General features: G+C 33.3%; 1 protein-coding gene across 1 annotated transcript in view; it reads left to right on the top strand.

Annotated features, from left to right (window-relative positions):
- The window catches only part of DIAPH2 (diaphanous-related formin 2), an 831,186-nt gene that overhangs the window by 395,117 nt on the left and 411,096 nt on the right, over positions 1-24,973 (top strand). Inside the window, exons 21-22 of the mRNA XM_004685633.2 lie at positions 1,182-1,421; positions 21,124-21,253. Coding sequence (XP_004685690.1) covers positions 1,182-1,421; positions 21,124-21,253 — 370 coding nt within the window. The remainder of the gene's footprint in view (positions 1-1,181; positions 1,422-21,123; positions 21,254-24,973) is intronic.

Raw genomic sequence — 24,973 nt, forward strand, 5'->3', positions numbered from 1 at the left:
TTACTTAGCACACAGGTACTGAATTAACAATAAGATGGTTTGTCTCTTACCCTGATCATATAAAAAAAGGTTGTGGTGGGGGGTAAGTGAGAATCCCAACATAATATATATCTTGCTCTGTGTTAGAGCAGGTATGATCCATTCAGCAGCACTTTTGCTACTTTTGAAAAATAATTTGTGGTGTAAGAACATCTATTGATGCTGGCAAATTCTTTTAATGTCATCTACAGATGTGTAATCTGTGCCTAGTATTTGTATTGAAATTATGCTTTACAGGCAAAATTTTAACATCATTAGGACTGTTAATAATTCCTTTTCATGCTGTGTGCTTGCATATATGTGTACCCTCTCACTGCCTCCTCCCTGAATTCATTTGGAAAATGAAAATAAGTTATTTGGAATTATAGGAAATTAAAGGCTAAAAGAATTATTAATGTAGGAGCCATGTGAAAGAGAATATAGATGCATCTGTAAAATGTGCATCAACTCAATACTATGAAGCAAGTCATTAAAACCTAAGTTGAACTGCTTTTCAAGAAAACTAATATAGAATTCTTGAATAATGTACTTGAAATTAAGTTAATATGATTTTGCCATAACCTAATTATTTAACATCAACATCTGTCAAGTAGGTGAAATTCTTTAGAGCATATATAAATATTTCGTATAGCTTCTGAAGAGAAATTATAGGTCTAAAAATTATTAAATGCTTAATCATATCTAGTCTTTGGATTTCAAACAGCATAATGAATAGATAATTTCTTAGAAATGCAATTGCACGTATTTTCTGTCATCAAGTACATGTTTTACCTGTGGACCAACTATTCATTCAGTTTTGCATTTATAAATTTTGTTCACCTCTGGTACAGATTTTTGGCAATTTAACTGCTTTTGATGGCTAATGATTATGCACTTAGCAAATAGCAACTGTTTAGCTTCAATGTCATTTTCTAAATGCCATGAAGACAATTTATTGTTTAATACTGAACAGTTAAATATCTTTTAAGCTTTGATAGATGTCTCTTTAGACTGGCTAAAGCAAGCAAAAATGAATGTTATAACCCAGCGAAAATTCATTTTATGCAGAAATTTTACATGTAAATTATTTTTACAGAGAAGTAAATAGTCAGAAATAACTGGCTTTAAATGTATGTTCTGATAGAGAATTTTATATTTTACAGATGAGCTCAGTGAAAATGTTGCAGCCGCGTCTCAATGGCATTCTTTTCAAGCTCACATTTGAAGAACATGTAAACAACATTAAACCAAGCATCATAGCAGTAACCCTTGCATGTGAAGAATTGAAGAAAAGTGAAAGCTTTTACAAACTTTTAGAGTTAGTTCTTTTGGTTGGAAACTACATGAACTCAGGATCAAGAAATGCCCAGTCTTTTGGTTTTAAGATCAACTTCCTTTGTAAGGTAAGGTGACATTTTGTGATGCTAATTTATGAAAATAATCTCATCTATGAGAGGGTCACACTAAATAACATAGCACTATAGTAGCTAAATTGAAAAAGTATGTAACTTTAAAAGAATGAATTATATGGTATTTGCTTTATATCTTAATTTTTAGAAATATTGCAGTGATAACCAAAAGACTATGTCAGTCCTTCATAGTTTAATTCTAAACTCTTACTAATCAAATATACCTGGAGTTTCTAGATTTAAAAGAAATAGTTTTATAAAATGGAAGAAATCTTATATTTCAGATCCTTTGTACTTACTGTACATCTCTCAGAAAGTATTTGAGCTGCTAAGTCTAGTTAGGTAAATAGTGAGAAATTCAAATGCTTTACTTATTCTCTCTAAGATAACAATATATGCTATTGTTGAATAATATTATGTTACTAAGCTAACACTATGTATCTAGCACATTAAAATTAAAAAAATAATGTGATAGTCATTTTATTTTTCATTCAGCTATTTCACGGTTACTTTTACGATTTAATTTTTGCAAAAAGTAAACAAAATACATGATCACATATGTCCATTACTAAGATAGAGCAAACCACCTTATTCAAGGAAAATGTCTGTTACAGTGAGAAATCTGAAAAGACTGCGGTGAAGGCCTGTAAGAAAACTAGAGACAAAAATAAATGAAACACAAGCAATCTGTCTGTGACATCTCACCACTCTTTCACTTTTTTTACTCTTAGATCTAAAAACATAGGCGAACTTCAGATAGTTCTTGAAATGTACTATAAAGATAATCCGAGATCAAAGAGTGGATGTGAACTTACTTTCTCTTCGTGCATTAAATAGATGTATATTAAATGCACTGGACTAGTATTTTATTTAGTATATTTCAAGCAATATTTGTTCCTGTTTTTTTCTCACCCAGAATGATATAAAGAATAACATTTGTAGATAATAAGATATAAAAGAGAATTGTTGAGTATCTGTTTATTCCTGATTGATTTTCAAATGGTGTAAGGAACAAAAGCAAGGAAGATCAGCTGAAATGCTAGATTTTGTCCAAAAAACCGTATTTTTATATTCTCCTTTTTAGATATTCAGGGACATGTGAAGTTCTGTGATAAAGGCAGAGCAAATAAGGTATTGCTGGTAATAAGGTGGCATAAACCATACCAGGATTTGGAAAATAAAACCAAATATTGAGGGCATTTTTGTTAGCAAATACTATAGTCCAACACTCACAAAGTCATTTCTTACCAAAATGCTCCCTGTTTAGACTTTATGCTACATGAGTAAAGTTTTCTTGGTTTATGATTATAAAGAAATTCAAAATTAAAAGAAAATATCTTTAGAAATGTAGGTCTTATACTCTTTCACATATATTTGAAGTAAGCCATTTAAAACCATCTTAATTTGAATAAATGTATCTTTTGTGTGTTATTTCATGCTTCAATTTAATTACATGAAATAAGTTATTTGAAGCAAGAATACGTCATTCAATCATAGAGCAAAAGATTATATTAATCTCACAGAAGGATTTTATAGTTACATCTTCTATTTTTGAGAAAGGCTTCTTCCTGTCATCTACCTGTCAAATAAAAGTTCTTCCACACAACACTGATCTGACATCTATCACTAGAGGTATGCTCAAAGGATTCAGCACAAAGATTTTTGCCAGCTTCAAATAAAAGAAAGTAAAAAAAAATCTTGCGGGAAATACTATCATGTAGTAGTAGGTATTCTAAAAGAGAAAGAAGTGAATCTTTAAAACATCCCCCATACTTCTCAGGATTCTCATCTTCAGGGAAATACTTCTCATTAAGAAACGGGGATATCATATATATGCATGGTAGTTGCATTAAATCTAGGATTAAAGCATGTTCTTGGAATAGAATGGATTCTGAGTTGATTTAAGTGTCTATAAAGTGAGAGAAGTTTACTGAGCACATAGAAATAGTTAGCCTAGGTTTATAATCTACTGGTAACTGAATTAACTGACCACTGGTATCTACTTAGTTGGAATTGCAGTTTATACCAGTTTTACTATAAAATATACTTGGTTGATTTTCTTAGTGAATTTTTCTTCCTTAAACAGTGCAGAGGGAACTTTCCTTGTAGAGTATTGATTATGCTTTTAAAATGATATCACTGATGCACCTAAATTTTTCTAATTATAATTTCCATTCTAAGTGAATTTAAGGCTGTAATCCATGGCTTTTCACAAGAATCTACAGAGTATGAGAAAATGTTCACCTAGTTGAAAGGGAACCATCATATTATATAAGTAGTTAAATTTAACAGATATTTCGTATAGTAAAGTAATATTGAAAATTCAGATGGTCACAATTTGCCCCTATAATATTTGGGAAGAAAAGTAAAACAGTTGGGTAAATCTAAATTCCACCTATCACTAAAAGGCACCATTACTATAAGATTCACCCACACCACAAAATGCTTTCATAGTATGCAGCAGTGAACTATTACTCTGAGTCATCAAAGATAGGATAGGTTTTGAACTGTGATAAAAAGTTATTTCCAGTGTTATTTTGTGCTTTGCCTTCTTGTTGATTATTAAATTTCTAGCCAATAGCAACAGTATACTTCATGGTAAATTGTTGGTATTGTTTTCCACATATAATAACATATATGATCTACATAAGAACAAAATATTTAAAGATACTGAGCACTTCCTAAACCCTAGGATTTGGGGGTATAGCAGATATAAAGACCTTTGTTTGCAAGCAACAGAAGGTGACTCTGTTTAACTTACGTCAAAAACAGAATAAATTTGTTGGAAGGATATAAAATGGTTTGGCCCAAACCAGTAATGGCTGGACATCTTGTCCTTTAAATGAACAGTAACTGTGGCAACTTACAGAATATAGGTACAGGAGTAAATGGAAAGTCTTGTTAGGATGCTCTCTTTGGTGCATATTAGCTGTGAATATTTTCCTGCTCCATTCCCCTGTTTTTGATTCTAATTATAATTGTTGTCTGATTGACATAGTGTAGATAAGAAAAAAAAAACCCTTGTCCAAAGATTGTAAAGAGCCTTGACTGATGGTACTAAGACTATGTCAGTGGAAGATCAGTCACTGTAGACCAAAGATAAAGATACCAAAATTAGGGGCCAATGATAGAAGGTAACTGGCAGGCTCAAACAAAGGCAAAACACAACAGGAAGGTATTTACCTCAGGGGCACAGACTGAAAAGGAACCACATAGAAACCTTAAGAAGCTAATGTTATAGTTACATAGCCAGGAAATGCATGTACAGACTGTTATATAATGCCACAAAGTACAAAAAAATTAATGACCATTAGTATTACATTTGGATTAACATGACTTCATAAGAGGGAGAAATCTTAGGTGATGGGAATGGGAGTGGGCAATACTGGAAAATTAGAGCAAAAGGATCTTGAAATAAGTAAGGAAAAATGGCCTTGTTTAAGAAAGTAAAATTTGGAAGTATGTTATTTAGGAAAAAAAAATCTAAGCCCTAATTAAATAGTCCTATCCTTACTCTAAATATTTTACTACGTCAATTTTTAGCTGAAATGATTTGAATTAAGACAGAGCAACTGCTTAAGAAAATGCTGGTTTATCTCCCTCATATAAGAATGCTAATCCAATGAGGACCCAACCTTTATGACCTTTATGACCTAATTGAACCTTAATCAGTACCTCCTTAAAAGGCTGATCAACAAATACAGAACCTTGGGGTTAGACCTTAAGCATGGGGATTGGGGAGGGAGGCACACAATTCAGTTTGTGATGGTCAGTTCATTAAGCTGGATAGAATGACCACCTTCCCTGGTTTGCCCAGGTCTGAAGTATTCCCAGGATGTAGGTAATTTGGGTGCTAAAATCGGGACAGTGCCAATAAGGTACATTGTTGGTCACTTCAGTTATGGAACTAGACATGTCATTTCCTTCTAATTTCTCCCTCTCGCACACAACATGTTTAAGTGAAACAGTGTCTTCTGCCTTCTATATAGTTTCCTCTATCAAGCTTCTCCATCTAATTTTTGCCCTTCATTTCTTCTCTGGTTTCCACTACACATATTAAGAAAAATTATTATAGAACTGTCAACACTTTAGTATAATTATTTTATCTATCTCTTTCACAAAAGCCAGAGTGTGTGGAGTTTGTGTGCAGGTTTGATTCTACATATATTCCCAATATGTATTGTAAATGTTGAATGAAAGCCAAAAAATTTGATTAAATAAAGGAATTGTTAGTCATGTTCAGCCTATGTGTTAACTTTTTTTTTCTATGTGTTAACTTTTGAAAGAGAAAATTTAGTTCCCTACAGATATAAATGGCATATTTCTACCAGCAAAAGCATAGAATATGTAATTGTAACATTTTACTATGATTTATTTGTAAAGATATAAAAACACATTATTTGCATAAATATAAACTACCAATCCATCCTCAAATATGGGTTAATAAATAAATATGGGACTATTATTTAAAGCCAAAGATATTTTAGAAAATAACCACTACAGTGTGTACTAAAAAGCACTCTAAGAAATATCAGAAATCTTGTTCAATATTCCACATATTTGGTTGCCTGCCTTTTTATTAGTAGTATTTTCCTTGTGATTCAGGGTAGTTAATTATGATGATGGCCTTTTTTAAATCAGAAATCTGAAGTCCACTGGGGTTGTGTAATTTTTCCAAGATTAAAATACTACCAAATATCCATGTTGGGCTTAAATTTATGTTTCCTGCATCTAAAACCTTGCTCACACTTAGACATGTAAAAGAAGGTTTAATTGTAGTGACTCATGTCAAGGAAGCATACTAGAATTAACTTTGCCACTTTACAGAGGTCTGAAAATGGGGGAACCGCATGATTTTTATTGACTCTGATATAAAAATTACCTTTTTTTAAAATTCAAATTTATTTCAAAGTGATTGTAGGTATATTAATAGAAAATTTCTCTTTCTTTAGTAGATTTTAAAGTATCCAGGAATTAGTGTCTATGTATTTGTAATAAGATAGCAACTAATGATCTGAATAGTTATAGAGCTGTCATGTGGCATTGTATGCACAGGATCTCAAAGCATATCGACTTTTGGATAGGTGAGGTTGGCTGTTGCTCTGATATTTTACAAATGAGTATCTGCCGTCTAGATTGCTGACCTACCCAGGAGCATTGGTTGCCAGAGAAATATCAGTTTCTCCTGCCTGTCACTAAAGATGCCAATGAGCAGAGTCAGGAATTGGAACTGTAAGAAGAGTGTTTATTTAGATAGCTAGTCCGCAATCTGATAATGGTGGGCATTTCATCCTGCAGAAACCATTTTGCCTTAATCACTGATCTGAGACAACAGTGGGCGTAGCATCCTGAAGGGGCCATTCTGCTATGTCATCTCAATCTGGCCTTTTTATACAAAGTTACAGAAAGAAAATGGATCATAAGCAAAAAGCCAGTCAGAACAGCCCGTCACAATTGCTGTTCCTAGTTTTGTCATGTTCGGTTCCCAGAACTAGTTATCAGCTTCCTGGTTATTTTCACCCTGGTACTTCTGATGGTGTCAGTGTCCTGCACACTTGCGGACATCAGCAGGGCAGGACTCTCAGTTTAAAGCTAGGGTTTTAGTCCAAAGAAAACGTTATTAGCCATATGGTGTGTGCATGCAGCCTACGCGATGTGTGTCTATAGCTTCCTGGACTGGTCGTGGTGCTCTCCCTAGACCCCAATCTCATTCCGTGACAGAGGCAGTGTTAGGAATCCAACTTTTCCTAGAACTCAAGCAAATTACTCCAGTAGGTCAATCTCTTTTTAGTTTTGGGTGCCTCCTTTGCTTCACTGAAATACGCTTTTTCTTACAGGACAGTATTTGGTATCACTTGAAGTTGGAGGAAACATATTTGATAATATGCTGAGAAGAAAATTGCTTTAAAGGGTATAAGTTATATTGGACAAATTCTGTGGAAGTGAGGACTGTACTCTCTTAAACATGGCATTGGTTGGAAGGTTAGGGTTAGGTGTTTTTTTTTTTTCTCCAAACTTTACTTTTTATTCCTGTGGTTCCTTAAATTTCCTTACTTTGGGGCTATTTGCAGCAAAGAGTTTTCAGTCAGCAATCACTCTTGTCAGTGGTTGTAATCAATGGTGAGATTCAGTGTTACAGAAAAATCCAGGGGAGCTCATTCATGTTACTTTGTGTTTAAAATGTCCTCATATAACATAGTGACACTCCATACCATGTATTCATAATTCATGGCGAATGGAAACAAAAATTTCAATTTAAGCGTTTGTCTATACCTGATTGTATTACACTGAAGCAAGAACATTCACCATTTTTGACCTCTGCATTAACCAAGCGCCATAGAATGACATAAGGACAGGATATCTTTCTTAATTTTAAATGGTTTCCTTTGTTCAGCTTATTTGATGGTTGACCTTTATTTAAGTCCATTGTGTTTTACTGTATTGCGCTTAATGGGCTCTCATCATTGAGAACCACTGAGTAGTTTCTTGAGCTTAAATGATGAATATCGTGCTGTTGCGGCACTAAGCCAGTGGTGACATTTTAGATTCAGTTTCTGTAATCGTGTCTTGGGTTTTTGTTTCCTACATTTCTTAAAGTAAATCAATATACCCAAACTTATAAATTTCAAATAACAAACATTCATACTAAAGTCATTTATTTCTTAAAGTCCTTTAATTCCCATGTTACTCATATATCTTAAAGCGCATAGTTTTAATCCATGCATATAGACTTGTGAATGTAAGCAAATGGTAATTATGAAAGATTGTTTTGATAGTTTTATTGGTCCAGTAATCATGATGCTTGGATACCAGCTCAAAAATCCAGTGCAAATTCCTCACCTCCAATAACCTTCATGTCATTTATAATCAGAACAAAAGATTATTTCTGAGTGTCTCTTCCTTAAAAATACAGTCTTCTAAAAGTTGGAGACATATAATCATGGCTCCCTGATTTTGTAATCTTGTGAACACAGTAGTATGTGCTTTGAATATTTGTCTTTCAGTTTGAAAAGCAGGTCTTTTCCCACTTCTGAGATGTAAGATACATAGTCTCAATATTGACCTACTTTAAATATCTCTACATACAATAGTGGGCTGCACATGTAGACTGATTCCTTAGGTAGAAAGGAAGCTTGATGCTGGTGTAGTATGTACTTTTCTGACTTCAGCAGTTCTCTCTCCTAAAATGGTACTCTGTCTTTCCAAATGGTCACACATTTTCCAGTTTCATATTAATAAATGTCTTATTTTCTGTAACCTACTTTACACAAATGAGAAGGGAGAAAAGGCTAACTTACTCTGTCTCTGGGGTAAAACTATATAATCATGTAGGGCACAGGAATTAACCAGTTTTATAGATGTACTTAATCAAGTTGGTACAGTTATAAAAGTAAGTACCAGCATGCATTGTTTTAAAAACTCGAGCTCTGATTAAAAGTAATAAACTCACACCTTTATTCTCTAACTTGTGTCTAAAAATACAGAGGTCCCATGGGCTTATTTAAAGATTTTTCTCTAAGTTGATATATTCATTAATTTACATTTATTGGTGCAAATTAGTCAGCTAATACATTAAAAGCAACACTTGTTTGTTTTCTCAGAATTTGATTACATCTGTTTAGATATTATCACATTTATAATGCTATAGTTTAGGCTGTGTGAAAACTTCATTATACTCCCCCAATTTTCAGTTTATTAAATTCTCTAGGGAACAATAGTTTGTAAATGCAATTTGTCTGATGCAAACTTGATTAGTATTCCTTTTCAGTACTGATGGCTTTGGGCACTTTTTTTCCCACCAGTTTTTCTGTCTATTTTACTTTTATATGTTAAAGTATGAAGTCCTTTACACACACACACATACACACACACACACAGCCCATAATTGATATTATGTTGCATATGTGGCTATCTCTGATTTTATATGTTGAAGTCAAATCTGCTTATGATAGGGCTAGAGAATTTGCTGTGTAAGCTGATACAAATATATTACATCTACACACTTGCTTTGTGTACTGCCTATGCCTAATAATTTTACTCTCCATGCAACCACATTACCTTTTAGTTATGGAAGAGATTCTGATTTTTGAAAATTTTATATTATTGGAAAGATCAGGAAAATGGAACTTTAAAGCCAGCTCAATCAAAAATGTGTGTATGTGTACGAATGTGGAGAGAGAGAGAGAGACTGAGATTGAGAGACATAAAAAATGGGGAGGAAAGTGAAACAAAGAATCTGGAATGGTTTTCAAACTGGATGATCTGAGAGAAACAGGTTTGAGTTAAATTTACTTCTTATATATAAATTGATGAAATTGTGAAGAACATTTGAAAATGCAAAGTTAGAATTGCTCATTATCTTCTGCCAGTATTTGTGACTAAAAATCCAACAATATGTATTTGTATATAGAATTATAGTGAAGGTTGTAATTTGTAGCTTATGACTCATTAACTACAGATGCATTTCAAGGAATCCAAAAAACACACATTTATATTTTCTTTAATTTTTGAGACTGTATCCTTGCACGCTGACACAAAAATCACAACCATCACAACCAACTCAGTGCCACGATGTAATAATACTTGTCAGCAGTCATTGTGAGTAAACAGTAGAAGATACAGTTAACTGTTCTGTTGGGTAGTGTAGCTAGCAGAGATGAATAGTTCTCTAGTTTACAAAAAATACCCCCTTTTTTTGGTTTTAGATGAGTCCCCCATATATTAGGGGTGGCAATAAACAATCCCGGCACTGGAGCAAACAAAAAAAAGAGAGATGATTTATGGGACCAGCTCTAGATCTTACTTGGTTCACCACAAAGACTGTTTCCATGGGGGATTTAAATGAACCCAGCTGGCTTAGTATTTTGTGAATTGCTATAGTCGTTTTCTGAATTTAATCTTATGACTGATTTTGTAATTCTCACAGTAGGGAAAAGTTGACAACATGAACAGCATTTAGTGAATATAATTACTAAGTTTGAAAACAAATGCCTTTTTATTCTACCAAAGCTCTGTTCAAGGGGGATTTCGACCCAGTATGAGACTGTTGTTCACACAAAAAATGTGACTGCTGTGACTGAATGTGATCGATCATCCTACAAGCTGATTTTCCTGTCAAATGAAGCCATACTAATGAAAGCAAGGCATAACTTCTAGAAGGGGAACTGATAACAGTAGAAGGAACATTATAAAATTCCAAAATAAGCTTTAAAATTAAACATTGTTATTCCTATGATAATTTTAATAAATATAGGAGTGGTTTATATACATATAAATATTTTCTTAGCTAATAATAAGGTGGCAAATTTGCACATTTATTGAGTCCATACTTTCTGAGGATTCCTGTACTAGCTGCTTTGCAGGGATAAAGAGAAATGTAATATACACACCTAGTTCATGAGGAGGAGTACTGTAATTAGAAAACAAGAGAAAAGAGCCTGCCTGTTGGCTCAAGGGGTTAAGCATCAGCACTGTGAAGCTCTCAGCAGCTACTGCAGCAGGAGTTTGATCCTTGGCCAGGGAGCTGACCCACAAGGTGTAGCAGATCTCTGCTCAGCAGTGTATTGCAGTTAATCTGCCTGTTCTTTTCCCCACCCTGTCTCTGGTGAACACTCTCACTTTCCACACTTCTAGCCTGCACACCAGCTCTTGTATGCATAAATAATAAAATAAATCCTTAAAGAAAAGATTAAAAAAAAAAGAGAGATATGGGAGAAAATAAGAAGAGGGGATGATATTTATATAATAATATACTCAAGGAACAATCTGTTTTGTTAACACTACTTAACTAATTAATGCAGTAATAAAGTATTCCATTAGCTAATAGAACATACTGTAAAACTGCTCTACTTGTTTAGAAAGGAAAAGCACAAGACCAGCCTTTTTTACAACTTATTTTTGTGTCTGATCCCCCAATTTCTTAAATTTTGCTTTTCCTGACTTTTATCATAGATGCAATTGCAAAGCATTAACATTCAATTATTTTTCAAAGTTTTGGACAAAGTTGATCAGTACCTGTTCAAAAGTGGTAATGTAAATGTAGTATTATATTACTATTATATGTTACTAATTGGGTGGAAAGTGAAATAATATATTTTTAGCAAATGAACTTTATGTTATTTTGAGGGCAAATTAAATAGAAATGAAGATGGTTAGTATAAAAACCATCTGCAGGGGGAAGTGCAGCCCTTTAAAACCCTGACCTGGTTGAGGATTCCTTGCGTTGCACTTTTGGGAATTACCAGTTGAGGATAACTTTTTTAAAAAAGATTTTATTTATGCATACTAGAGCTGGGGTATAGGTCAGAAGTACGAAGGGTGTGGGGGTTTGAGAGGATTCAGCAGAGACAGAGAGGGGAACTGAACAGACAGGTCTACTGAAATAAACTGCTGAGCTGTGTGGGTCAGTTCCCCCTTGTGGATCAGCTCCCTGGCTGGGGAATTGAACTTCCTGTTGCAGTGGCTAGGTATAGCTGCATAGTACTGCACTTTAACCCTTTTGTGCCACAAGGGAGGGTCCTTAAATGTAACTTTTAAAAGTAACTTCACCACAGTGTAATTGGCATATAATAAAATATACTCATTTATGAATATATTGTTTCAAGAATTTTGCTATTTATATACATTTGTGCAACCTCTATTATAACTAAGATAGGAGAAAATTCCATCAATCTGTGGTCCTAATACCTCTTTGTGGTCATTCCCCAACCCAACTCAGGCAACTACAGATATTACTGATTTTTTTCTTGTCACTATAGTTTTTCCTTTTTCTAGAATTTCATATGGATAGAATCATCTCATTATTTAAAATCATTTTTGTTACCACATGTTTGGTATGTGTTCCTTCACTTACTGTATTGTCAGTAGATCATTTTGTTGAAAAAAAAAATGCATACAGAACTGGGGTACAGACCAGAGGTGTGGGGGGGGTGAGGGAATTCACCAGTGACAGAGTGGGGAGCAGAACAGGCAGTACTGAAATACACTGCTGAGGGGAGCAGCAGGTGGGTCAGGAGAGGACTGCCATGTCATGTGGGTCACCTCCCTGGCAGGGGATCGAACTTGTGTTGCAGTAGTTGTAGTAACTTCATAGTGCTGTGCTTTAACCCATTGTGCCACTGGGGAGGGCCCATCAGTAGTTCATTTTTATTATTAAGTAATATTTCATTGTGGAATAATATACCATACCACAGTTTATTCCCATTTTATTAGTTGTTGGATATTTGGGTTGATTCTACTTTTTGTCTATTAGCATTTATGAAGATGACTTTCATAAATACCTAGACCTGGGAATTCTATGTCATGTGAAAAGTTTTTATTTTAAAAGAGACTAAGTATCCGTATCACTAGCATTCATATCTACTATTATCTACCATGAAATAGCACTTCGTATCCATGAGGTTGGCACAATTTTATATTATGATATCAAGCATAAGTAAGTATGGATCAAGGGAACTGTTGAGAAGAGTGAACAATGTATCTCTACTTTGTAATCAATTGGGTATTATCACTAAACATTTAATAGTATCCACAATTGTCAACCTGGTATATTCTCTGGATAAATTGTTAGATAAGAATCCTAGAGGCATGTACAAGAATGACCCTAGCATCAAAGGATACTATCAACAGAGTAAGAAAAGAACCCAAAAAATCAGCAAGAATATTTTTAATAGCATACCTGATGTGGAATTAGTAACCAGAAATTTATATACTATAGCAACAATAACAATCAGGCAGCCCAATTAAAAATTGGGCAAAAGACTTTGATAGACATTTATCTGAGGAGGATATACAGATGGCCAACAAACACATGAAAATATGCTGTACATCACTTCTCATTAGGGAAATGCAAATGAAACCAGAATGACATACCACTTCATAGCCATTAGTATTGATACTGTCAAAAAATCAGAAAATGAAAATTATTGACCAGGGTGTAGAGAAGTATTGCCTTTGTTCATTGCTGGTGTAATGTAAATGACACAGCCACTGTGGAAAACATTATCATGCTTATTTTAAAAGAAACTGTGCTACATGAACTATGTAAATAATGTAATGCCATTTAATTGTACAGTTAGTGGTTAAATGATAAACTTTATTTCCTGTATATTTTACTAGAGTTATAGAATGTTCACAGCAGTTATCTATAATACTAGTAATAATAACCCCCTGCTCCATTACCCCCCCCCCAAATGAAACAATGGGAATTTTCAACAGGAAACTATGACAAGAATTAGATTTAGTCATATGTTAGAATAGTATATAGTATTAAAAATGAATTAATATAAGTACAACCATTAGCATACTCAATACCCCTAAACAAATGTTCCTCAGTATTGAATTCTAATTATGCTTTAGTGATATTTTTGTGTGTGTTTTTTTTTTAAAGATTTATTTATTTGTAAATACAGAACTGGGGTATAGGCCAGAGGCTCAGGGGCGGTGAGAGGCTTCACCAGAGACAGAGTGGGGAGCAGAACAGGCAGATCTACTAAGTACACTGCTGAGGGGAGCAGCAGGTGGGTCAGGAGAGGTCTGCCACAACAATGTGGTCACCTCTGGGGCAGGTGGGAATCGAACTCATGCGGAAGTGGCTTTAGCTTCTCAGTGCAGTGCTTTAACCATCTGCACCACCAGGGAGGGCCCTTTTGTGGTTTTTAAATAGCTAAAATTAGTCAATTTGAATCACCAAATGCTATTTATTTATATTATATGAACATAGCAATATCTGTTCTGTACACTGTTTTGTTGGTGGTGATAATCTTTATATGTAGAAAGAAAACCAAAATATGTATGTTCTGCTCTCTCAGACTTCATATATAAAAACCATTTTATTCAATAAAATACTCATGACAGTAAATGTTAAGCACTTAAGATGAATGTTTAAATCATTTCTGAGTTAAAACCATTTAACAGCTTACAGATATTAATGTTGTAAATTCTGCTATACCTGTTTAGAATAATTTGATATTTTGTTGAAACTATATATATTCAGAGGAATTTCTGTTGAGAAGCCTACTAGGTTGGTATAGATTCTACCTAGTTAATTATATTCCAGACCAGCTTTTCTTTTTAAAGTATAGGCATATTCCATTAACCTTTTTCTGGCTTTTTCTAGCACATAATTGATATACCATAAGCCCTGACTCTTTCAGACAAAAGCACATGCAAAACAGTATCCTCCAGTAAGTGGGGCTAGAAGGAAAAATTCCGAAAAGTGAAAAGGAAAAAGTAGAAAAGCAAAATTTGTCTTCTCTTGGAAACTAAAGAATGCCCTGCTGGGCCTGAAGGTGGCAATTGAGATGAATCTTATGCCATTTAAGGTTGTCATGGTTTCAAGTTTAAGCTCTACTCTCACAGATTGCTACATAAATTAACAAGTGTAAGGCTCTTAAATCCCTTGACTTTTACACAACTGATATCATCTATTTCTTGTTTGTTGGAAATAAGGTTGTAATACCAAAATCAAGAGTGTAAAAGGACAATCAGACCTACATACAGAATTAAGACATTTTTCCACTGTAAATTATATTTGGCTGAATTAGTGTCAGCCCTGGTCATGTAGCACCTTAAAAAGCATTTTTGGTGACAGATTTAGGAATAAAGCCAGGAAAGCATGTATTAAACCTGTCTGGTCGAGCTACAGAACTAATGCCTTTATGGTAATTGCAATTCTTAAAAATACATTATCTTTCTCAATGTTATTGCAGTGTGTGGTAGTGTTGAAGAAAGCAATAATTTGTAAACTACCCTTGGCAGAGAGCACAGAACTTAATTTTGTTTAAATAAAGGAGACTAACATTAGAATTCATGTGCTGTATCAAGACTGGCAAGCAGTAGTAGTTGTTTTGATATATGCACTGGAGCATTCATGATTGCTTAAATATTAACTGTTCCATGAATATAGAAATATAATAGGGAAAAAAGAAGCCATGATTAGGAAATTTTTTTTTCTAAAAGAAACAAAATTCAATTATCTCATCATATTGGTAGTTTAGATGGTTTTATTCCAATAACAACCAGATTCCTTCACTGAATTTCACCCTCATATTTTTTTTAAGAACAATCCAGTAAAAATATGTTATTACGTGGTTATCTGTCAGATCCCATTCCTAGAAGCAGCAAAATTAAGCATTTTTTCCCCTTGAGTATAGACTCTGTTGCTAAATTTTCTAAGTTAATATGGTCATTTATGTAAATACTTGGGAGGACGAGGTGTATCAGAAGCAATCTATAAACATGGAGCTTCACCTCGTATTAAAGTTTAAATATACATGAAAAATAGATCTGTCTAAATGTGTCCTGAAACTTTTCCTTCAGTAGTATCCACACTGCACTATTTTATGACTTTATTTATTTTACTACTTTATATCTCAAATTCTTTATTTGAAAATTCAGTTTTGTCTCAGCAATTTGTGCAAAAAAACTTAGTGTCCCTTTTTCTTACTCTTGCTTCTTTCTGGAAGAGAATATTCTCTTGTAGCTGGCTGGATATGAGCTACCTTGCTCATACTGATCTTTCTCTCTGCTGTCCTGTATGTAGTCTATAAGGTTGCTTTAGATAGAGGCATAAAGGCCACAGCTACTCCTCCTTTGTGTAATGCATGGTAATTCATTAACCTAGTCACATTCTCACTCTCATCCTTCAACCTCAAATGGGGTTGCCATTACAGGAAACACAATATTGGATTGTACCTGTGTCATTATGTCACTGACAGGGATGATTCTTCATTCCATCCTCCTCTTTTGCTGTACAAACACCCATTGTAATCTCATCTTCACAAACTGGCATATGGGTCAAGGCATGTGTGCCATGAGAGCCAGTACACATTAGCCCTGAGAATAGGACTAGTGAAATACATGAACAGAGTGATATTTTTGTGGAAAGCATTGAACACTGATGTGTTTGGCAAAAACTTGCTTATCTGGTTCTCTTTTAGCAGCAATTCAGATTTGCCTAGAAGAGCAGCAGCATGGGGGCCACATCACTGAAATGGGTGGTGAGGGATAACAGCTAAAGATATGTCCTCAGTGTCAACTGGGGTCTGGATCACAGAGGAACTTTCAGGTTATGGTAATGACTTCCTCTATATGAAGATGGGGAGCTAAAGTAGGCTCCCATCACTTCTAATCTGGATGATGATCACAGTCATGATAATTTATTATTAAATTGTACAAGTCTAAGATCTGATTTAATGGCCATTTTACAAATGAGAAGGCTGAGACCCAGAATGTTTAAGAAACTTGCCCAAGGACATACAAGTGAGTGGTTCAGTCAAAAGTTCAACCCTCATTCTGTCTAACTCAAAAGTCTTCGTTCAATAAATATTCTAATTATACATTTTAACTTTATTTGTATGAAGAAAACTTGACTTTATTACATGAATTGGATAGAGCTGTAACATTTTTTGAAAGAAGTGAATAACATGGTCATATGTACTTTAAGAAACATAGTCAAGTTAAATCATATGGGAAAAAATGAAGTGGAGAGAATGGAATAGCATAACTACCTTCTCATAAATTATATCCACATAGCTAACACTTGTATTTTAAAAATGAGCTGCCATATACTTTCTATAGTCACCTCACTACCTCACTCTAGATTCAACTCTCAATCTCAACTTCCTTTTTTTGTTTGTTTGTTTGTTTTTAACACAATACAGTCATTCACTAGAAACTTTTGAAGGGTTTTTATTTTGTTGTTGTTTTTCTCTTTCCTTGATCCTAACTGCCTTCTTTTACAAATGTATGTTTTTGCTCCATTTCCAGAAGGACAAATATAACATTATTCTGGCATTCATTCCTACCTTACTCTATAAACACATACACTGTACTTGAAATGTCTGGGTTTTGTAGTCGACCTGTAAGTGTGTACATAGATACATGCACATACGTGACTAGACTTTAATTTAGAAAAGTTCAGTAGCCTGTGCAAGTGGGCAAATTTGATAGGGAGAAATATATTCATTTGGAACATTTATGATCTACCTATCCATACTATGCTCTAGCAGGTTCCTAAATTCCACCGACAAAAATTATTACTAAAATAGGGTCTCCAACCTAACTGAGGGAATGTACTTTGTTGAAATATTTAAAATGCATTAAATACTTCCAAGATAGAGAAGTCTTAAGGTAGAAGTTTGGCTGTTGAGTAGTCCTGAAATATGAGTAGTTCATTCTCAGCAGATAGTGGGAGAAGAAAATGAGAAGGGGGTTAGTAAAGAAGGAGAAGGCGAGGTGAAAGAGCACAGCAGTATGGCCCTGCATAGTATGTTAACGCAATTGTAATTAGACTGAAAGGAAGGGTACACATCAGAAATTTGCAGGAGACAGATTAGAAAGACAGGCAAGGGCCAAAGCAATAAAGACTTACCAAATAGAGCCAAGAACTGTGCAGGCTTTCCAGTAGGTGGGGCCCTTTACAATGGAAACCTTGAGTGGATTCTAGTTATGACAAAATTAAATATTTTTAAAATAACATCTATGTGGATTAGTAATGTGAACTAAAATTGCTTGCTTTAGAAAGGAGGGAACATGAAAAGGGAGTTTTCACTCTGTGAGAGGTAGTTATGCATTTAAACCATACTCACTGAGGACAGAGCAAGGAGAAATAAATAGGCTTAAAACTCAGCAGATGGGAAAATTACCTACAGAAGGGTTCCTTCATAGAAAGAGTTCATGTGACTGATGTAGATGATTAAAATGTTGTCTCCGTTTCTCTAGCTGTATGTTGGCTTTCCTCTGCTCAGAGCATGATTTCAAAGATTTGCTATTTCAAAGATAGCAAAGAATGGAGATATTTTTCAGGCTTGAATAGGTATATTTGAAATAAATGTTTTTTACTTGACAATTAGATGTTTTGCTATCGCTCTAACGAAAGTTTGGAAATTTTTTGAGCATGTCAAATATTGACATAAATAGAATCAATATAGCCCCTATGTATATTAGGGGGAAAATGACTGAAATTAATTAGAAGTAGGTGTTATTCTGTTAAGGGTATTTTGTATTCATATATCATTTTAGAAAGTTATTAAAGGTTAGCTAGAAGCAGTTAATATAAATGTAATATAAATGTAGTTATTAATCTTTATGTGTGTAGCATTTATTGGTCAGATGATTACAATTAAAATTGTTCTATGGTTTATTAACTGATGGTACCGTATCAGTGAATATAGTGAATTGCTCTAATTTTTATCATTCATAGATAATAGCTTATTAAAATAACATTGTATAAAATATTTCTTTTAGGTATTTCCAATTTCTGAAACTGTTATTTGGCTTTTTCTAACTTGAAAATGTATACAAGACACAGGATTATTGGTTGGCCATTGTGTAGTTCTTTTGCATCTTATGTATCTGCCTCATACTGCTGCCTCATACTGCTGCCTGTCTGATATTGACGAGGGAATGAGGAAGATCACAGGCAGACATGCATAAAGACACTTGACTTCTCACTGAAGCCAACCTTGAAATGCTTATTGTATAGTACCACTGATATTTGGGCAATCTGGACAAGTATTACTGGAATATTTTATGTTAATATAAATGAACATAATTTTGAATTAGCTAGGTAGCAAATGGAAGTCAATTTTATTTATTAATTAACTCACGTTAGAAGTGATTATTGATATACCAGATTACATTACTTTTGTACCACCCCAAGAGATGTATAAATCCAAGTAGTGCAATTTGGGAGAGCAAATTACTGGCCAAATGCCACTAACCTTTTGAAGTGATGAAGGTGAATATTCTTAGTTGCCTCTCTGTTGACACTGAAATATACAATAGGCACTGAGTGAAAGAGAGAATAGCTAGTGTATGAATGGTGTTAGTAAGAGAAACTGAAGAAATGATCAAGTGACTACACCTGAATAAATAAAAATCAGTTACCCTTAAATTTTACACTATATATTTTTAAATATTGGCTTTAGGGTCATATACATAGGGAAAAATAAAAAGACCACATATTTTTGTTGTGATTATTGCTTGCCAATTTCAAACATTAAAATTGACTATGTGTGGTCATTTAAAAAGTAAATATTGCAAATAGAACTTTAGCATTTTATATGCGTGTATAATTTGACATATATGTTGTTTTGCATGGGATTTGTATGTGTGTGTGTGTTGACTGCAGAGTTTTGAAAACATAGATCAATTTCCTTAATGTATACCCCAGTAATGCTTCTTGTGCCTAGGAGTTCAGTCAATTTGTTAAAAAAAAAAAGAAGAAGCAGCAGCAAACAAAATGTGCACTTCTTAACTTCTTATTTAACTTCTTATTTGGGACACCCAGCAATGCCTAACATACTCTGAAAACAGGGCATTTTATGAACATATAAAGTAATCACAGGGAAAGACCTCTCTTTAGGGAAAGTGAACCTCCCATTGATTACCCCACAGCTGCAAATCTCACTTAAGGCAAATTGTCCTTGAGGTTTTTTGTGGTTCTTATAGTTTGCCCTTGAATTGTGTCATTTCAACCTTTTAATACTTAAAAATGTTTGGCGAATCCATGTGATAATTTAGAGTTTTAAAAATTTTATCTGTGTGGGATTATATTAATCCCAGAAATTCTAGAAGAAATAATTGTGCCCACTTGAACTGCCAATATTATGCCTCCTGTGGATATTAGTTTTGAGCCTTGGATTAGTATTTCTTCCTAGTTGTTCATATCAATGGGACATAAACAGTTGTTAAAAAAGAATAGCACAAAACAGATTTAGTGTGGTTCGCATTTACTATATGTGTTTTTCGCTTAGTTACTAAAACAGTAAGGATTAAATTACTCCTTAATTGCCTAAATATCCTCCACAGTTTTTCATAAACCTATTTGTGAGGAATATTCATTTATTCTAAACAGAGTAATCCTTAAAGCCAAAAACCCCTAATCATTATGAACATCAGTGGACAAACCCATCATCTAAGGATTATAGAATTAAAACATCCAATAGAATGAGAAAACTTGATACTTTATGTTGTATTTGTCATTTATTTTAAAGAAAATCCTTGCGGCTTACTCTGGTATGAGACTTATTTAAAAGACTGTCATCATAGATTGTTTTCGTCCTATTCTTTAAAGACTTTTATTATTCTAACTGTGTCATCCCTATTGTAGTGTTTCTGAAAGGAAATTCAGTATATAAATAGACAAATAAAACTTGTCATGTTGTCATGATTGTGTGGTCAGATTGCTTAAAATCAGAATAAAAATCCTTCATTTTTTTTCCTGATGACCCATGTGAGTAAAGGAGGGTAAAATGTACTTATTTTATTATATTAATTTACATCAGTGGTTGCTAGAAAGAAAGGTAATTTCACAAATGAGTCCAACTCTCAAGATTGTTTCTGTGCTAAAGCAAAGATCAGAGTGTTGATAAACACACATTTACTTGGATTATTATTACCACAACTTGAATGAATATTCTTATGAGAAACATACTCCAGTTTTCCATCAGAGTTTAGATTAACATTAACGCTTAATTTTTCACTTTTTGCAGTCAACATTGTCACTTTTGAAATGTGGAGTTTATTGTAAAATCTATAGTATTGCTGTTTACCAGACCTCCCATTAGCAACCAGCTTTTTGTTTGATTTTTTATTTTTGTTTGATTTTTTTAAATGACATAATTCATTCATTTCACTTGTGAAAAAGCCAAAACAAATTTAACCCAAAAAAAGGTTTTTTTTTTCTTCCAAGATCAGAGATACTAAATCAGTAGATCAAAAAACAACCCTTTTGCATTTTATTGCTGAAATTTGTGAGGAAAAATACCGGGATATCCTAAAGTTTCCTGAAGAACTGGAACATGTGGAAAATGCAAGCAAAGGTAATTGATTTGCAGTTTGCTTTGGGCTTATTCTTTACCTAAGTATTATATTTTAAATGATAAAATTTGATAAACTGTAAATAATCATATTTTTTTCTGTTGATATATAAAAATTGGGTGGTTTCTATTAACATATACTTCATAGTATAGTGCATTTTAATTACTGATTTTGGCTTATTTTATGTTTTAACACTTCCATAAAAGTGAACCTTTCCTATCTCTGATCAGGTAATATGTTCATTTATTTCATAAACATTTAAGTTTATATTTGTAAGGCAAATAAAAAAAGATTGTGGTTTTTGCTTGAATGCGTTTAAAATCTAGAACATGCAAAAACATATGTAATTACTTATAAAATAAAGGATCAATGTGAGAAGGACTACATGAAAAGAGTCGATGTTGTATGTATGGTAGACAGTCTAGCACCACTTAAGGACTACAGCAGCTGGACAAGGCAGAAATAAAGAACAGATGACAAACAGAAATCTCTCCAAGATTTTAATTTAAGGGTAACTATCTTAGTATTATTTACTCTTATAGTAAGTTGAAATGTGGAAGAAAGGAGAAAGGATCAAGGAAAAAGTTGTTGAAGGTGAAATTATTTATATGGTGAACTGCGTTCGGCCTCTTAGATAAGAAACATACTATAAATTTTATATTTGAAACTAATGTATTAATTTCATTTCTTGTTACACTAAAGATGATTAGTAGGTGTGTACAAGCCTATATATTTCCCAAGTTTGCCACAAACTATGTAAACTCTTTGATTGTAAAAAGATGTTTCTGTAAAACCTAGAACATTGTTGGTATAATATTTTTTGGTGGTGATCATGGCCAATATGTTATCATCAATCACATCTTCAGCATGTTTCTTTAAAGTAATTAAGTATGTCTTATTTTTGGTCCAAAAAACCAGAATAACACTAGTAGACAACTTGTGACTCCATAGTACTATTTATTTTTATTAAAAACAAAACAAACATTATAATATAATGGGGAATTATAATCACTACAACTATGATAATAGCTTCCTAACAGTTGCTTTTCTAAAAATGTTACATCTTAGCAATTAGACTTAAAAACATACTTTTGTAACTAAAAGTAAATTTACTAGCAAGTAACCAAGGTAGAATAATACTAATCTTTAGAAAATTTGTATTGTAATTTGCAATACCAGAAATGCCACAATAAGAATCAATTCTGAAATGAGATTTTTTTTAAAGGTTTTTTAAAAATTTATTTATGCATATGAGAACTATGGAGTAAGCCAAAGTTGTAGGGGGGATTAAGAGGGACTAGGATTCTACAGAGACAGAGTAGGGAGCAGAACAGTCAGATCTGCTGAAATACAATGCTGCAGGGAGCAGCAGGCGAGACAGGAGAGTTGTGCTGCGCCATGTGGTTCAGCTCCCTGGCTGGGGATCTTACTCATACTGCAGTGACTGGTGATCGCTTGATAGTGCTGAGACTTTAAACACACACCACCAGGGAGGCCCCCCAAATTAAATAATTGCATTGCTTTTATTATCCTTTGATTGCTTTCTGTGAGAATTTTGCTGTAAATTTTATTTGCTCAATATGTACCTTAATTACAGAAACATATTGGTAGGAAGTGTTTCAAGTATATGTTTAAATGAAATATTGGTCAGTTTTCCAATGATGATGTTTAATTCTTACATTGAGGATACTGTACATGAATATACCTAGTAAGCATATTTTATTCAAATGATTATGGGACAACATAATGAAATCTGAGTGAAGTTTACATGACCCTTAAATCTATCTATATTTAAGTGTGTTTATATAGATATGTGTCTGTACATGTATACATGTAAGTATATATGTGTACATATACACACATGTATCAAACTTCTGCTATTGGTGAAGGTAAACTATAGAGCATAGCTCTTCAAAGTAGGTATTATAAAGTTCTAAAACTAGATCTTTTACTTATTAGTTAGATAACCTACAGCTCTAGTATTTTAAATTTCCAGTTTTTGTTTCCTCATTTATAAAATAAGAATCGAAGTAGCAATACCATTAAATGAGTTAACACTTTAAAAATATACAGTTAAAGCTTTAGCCTATTGTAAATATGCACCTGTTGCCATAACAGCTACTATCTGTAATAATTTTGATAGTAGTGGTAGCAGCAGCAGTAGTGATAATGATAGTCTATAAACACTATAGTTGTTGCTATTGTCAAGGTAGAAGGGAATGATCATATGAGCACATAGAGTTCCTCCAGTCTTAGCTATGTGTAAATTATATTCAATTGTGTTTCTTTCCTATTTCCAGGCTTTAGGTAAAGCCTTCCATATTTTTTCTTTTACATTATCATCCACTTCTTTCTATCCATTTCAAGAGCAAAATCTCTCTGTGTTGTATTTGGATTTTCTGCTTTTGTATTTTCTTTCTGTCAATGTATTCAAAAGAAATCCTCTTCCTAGCTCACTGTTTGGGAGGCAGCAATCCCCGTTCTCAAGTTATTTGACTAGTTTTTTTACTGATCCCTGTGAAATTCAGACTCCTAAGTCTTCAACTCAAAAATTTCTTAAGTACATTCTGCCTCCTTGCGTTTGTCTTTCATTTCCTCCTAGTTCTCACTTTATTGTGACCAGATATATTTTCTCTTGAGCCATTTTTATTCCTTTCTTATAGCTGTCTCTCTGTATGATTTCATGCTGCATCCCATGCCTGGAAATCTTACTTGCTCTGTCCTTTGAGACAGCTGAATATTATTTGTCAAATCCCTGCTTAGAACACATTTCATTTATCTATTTGTTTATCTATTTATTTATTAATGTTTTAGTGCTAAAACCTTCAGAGAAAACACCTTCGAATTCATTCTGCAGGACAAAGCAAAATATACTACCTATTTATACTTAAAATTTTTGCTTGGCATTTGAGTCTAACTGATGCTATTTAGTAAATATGCATTTCATTACTATTTGAACCACATTCTGTCACTTCAAGTACTGTGTAGAGCTTGTATATTCATTCTACAAACAACAGTAGAACTATAGCAGCACTATAAAATTCACTTTATATGATGATGGGAAATTATCCCATTCAAACAAACAAAAAAAAAAACCAAAAAGCAATATTTCTTTTTAACCTGGAATGATAGATAAGATGAAAGTAATTATTGATTATACAATTTATATTTAAATACTAGTTATATATGTACTAATATCTTTTATGATTTTGGATTATTAGAACCCATATACTTGTGTTTATTTAGTAAGGATCTTTTCTGTGAGACAGGAAACTTATTTCAGGTTAGCAAATTTATACACTTGAAATTAACTGCAAAAGAAAAAAAATTACTTTGATATGAACAGAACACTGAATGTGGAAAATATTCATGATCTATAGAAGAATTTAGTTTGTAGTATACTTTTATTTTGTAAAGCTAAGTTCCTGAAATTGTGTGTATCTTAGAAGATGCAAATCTATAGTAAAATTTTGGCATATTTACCCTGTACTCTTTAACTCAATGATATCAAGGAAAATACATCATTTTTACATTAAAACAGATATATATTATGGAGTAGAATGTAAAACACACATGAATTTTTAAAATAAAACCTATGACTTCAAAGAGGTTTCACACTGGCAGCAGATTCCTAGGGGTGCCTGTTCAAGCTTCTCTTCCACTAACATGGTAGATGGATGGGAAAAGTTTATGAAGCACTACCTAAATAATTATGGTGGTTT

Source organism: Condylura cristata, unplaced genomic scaffold (assembly GCF_000260355.1).
Source record: "Condylura cristata isolate star-nosed mole 26May11 unplaced genomic scaffold, ConCri1.0 scaffold00019, whole genome shotgun sequence".
In the NCBI taxonomy this organism is placed as follows: Eukaryota; Metazoa; Chordata; class Mammalia; order Eulipotyphla; family Talpidae; genus Condylura; species Condylura cristata.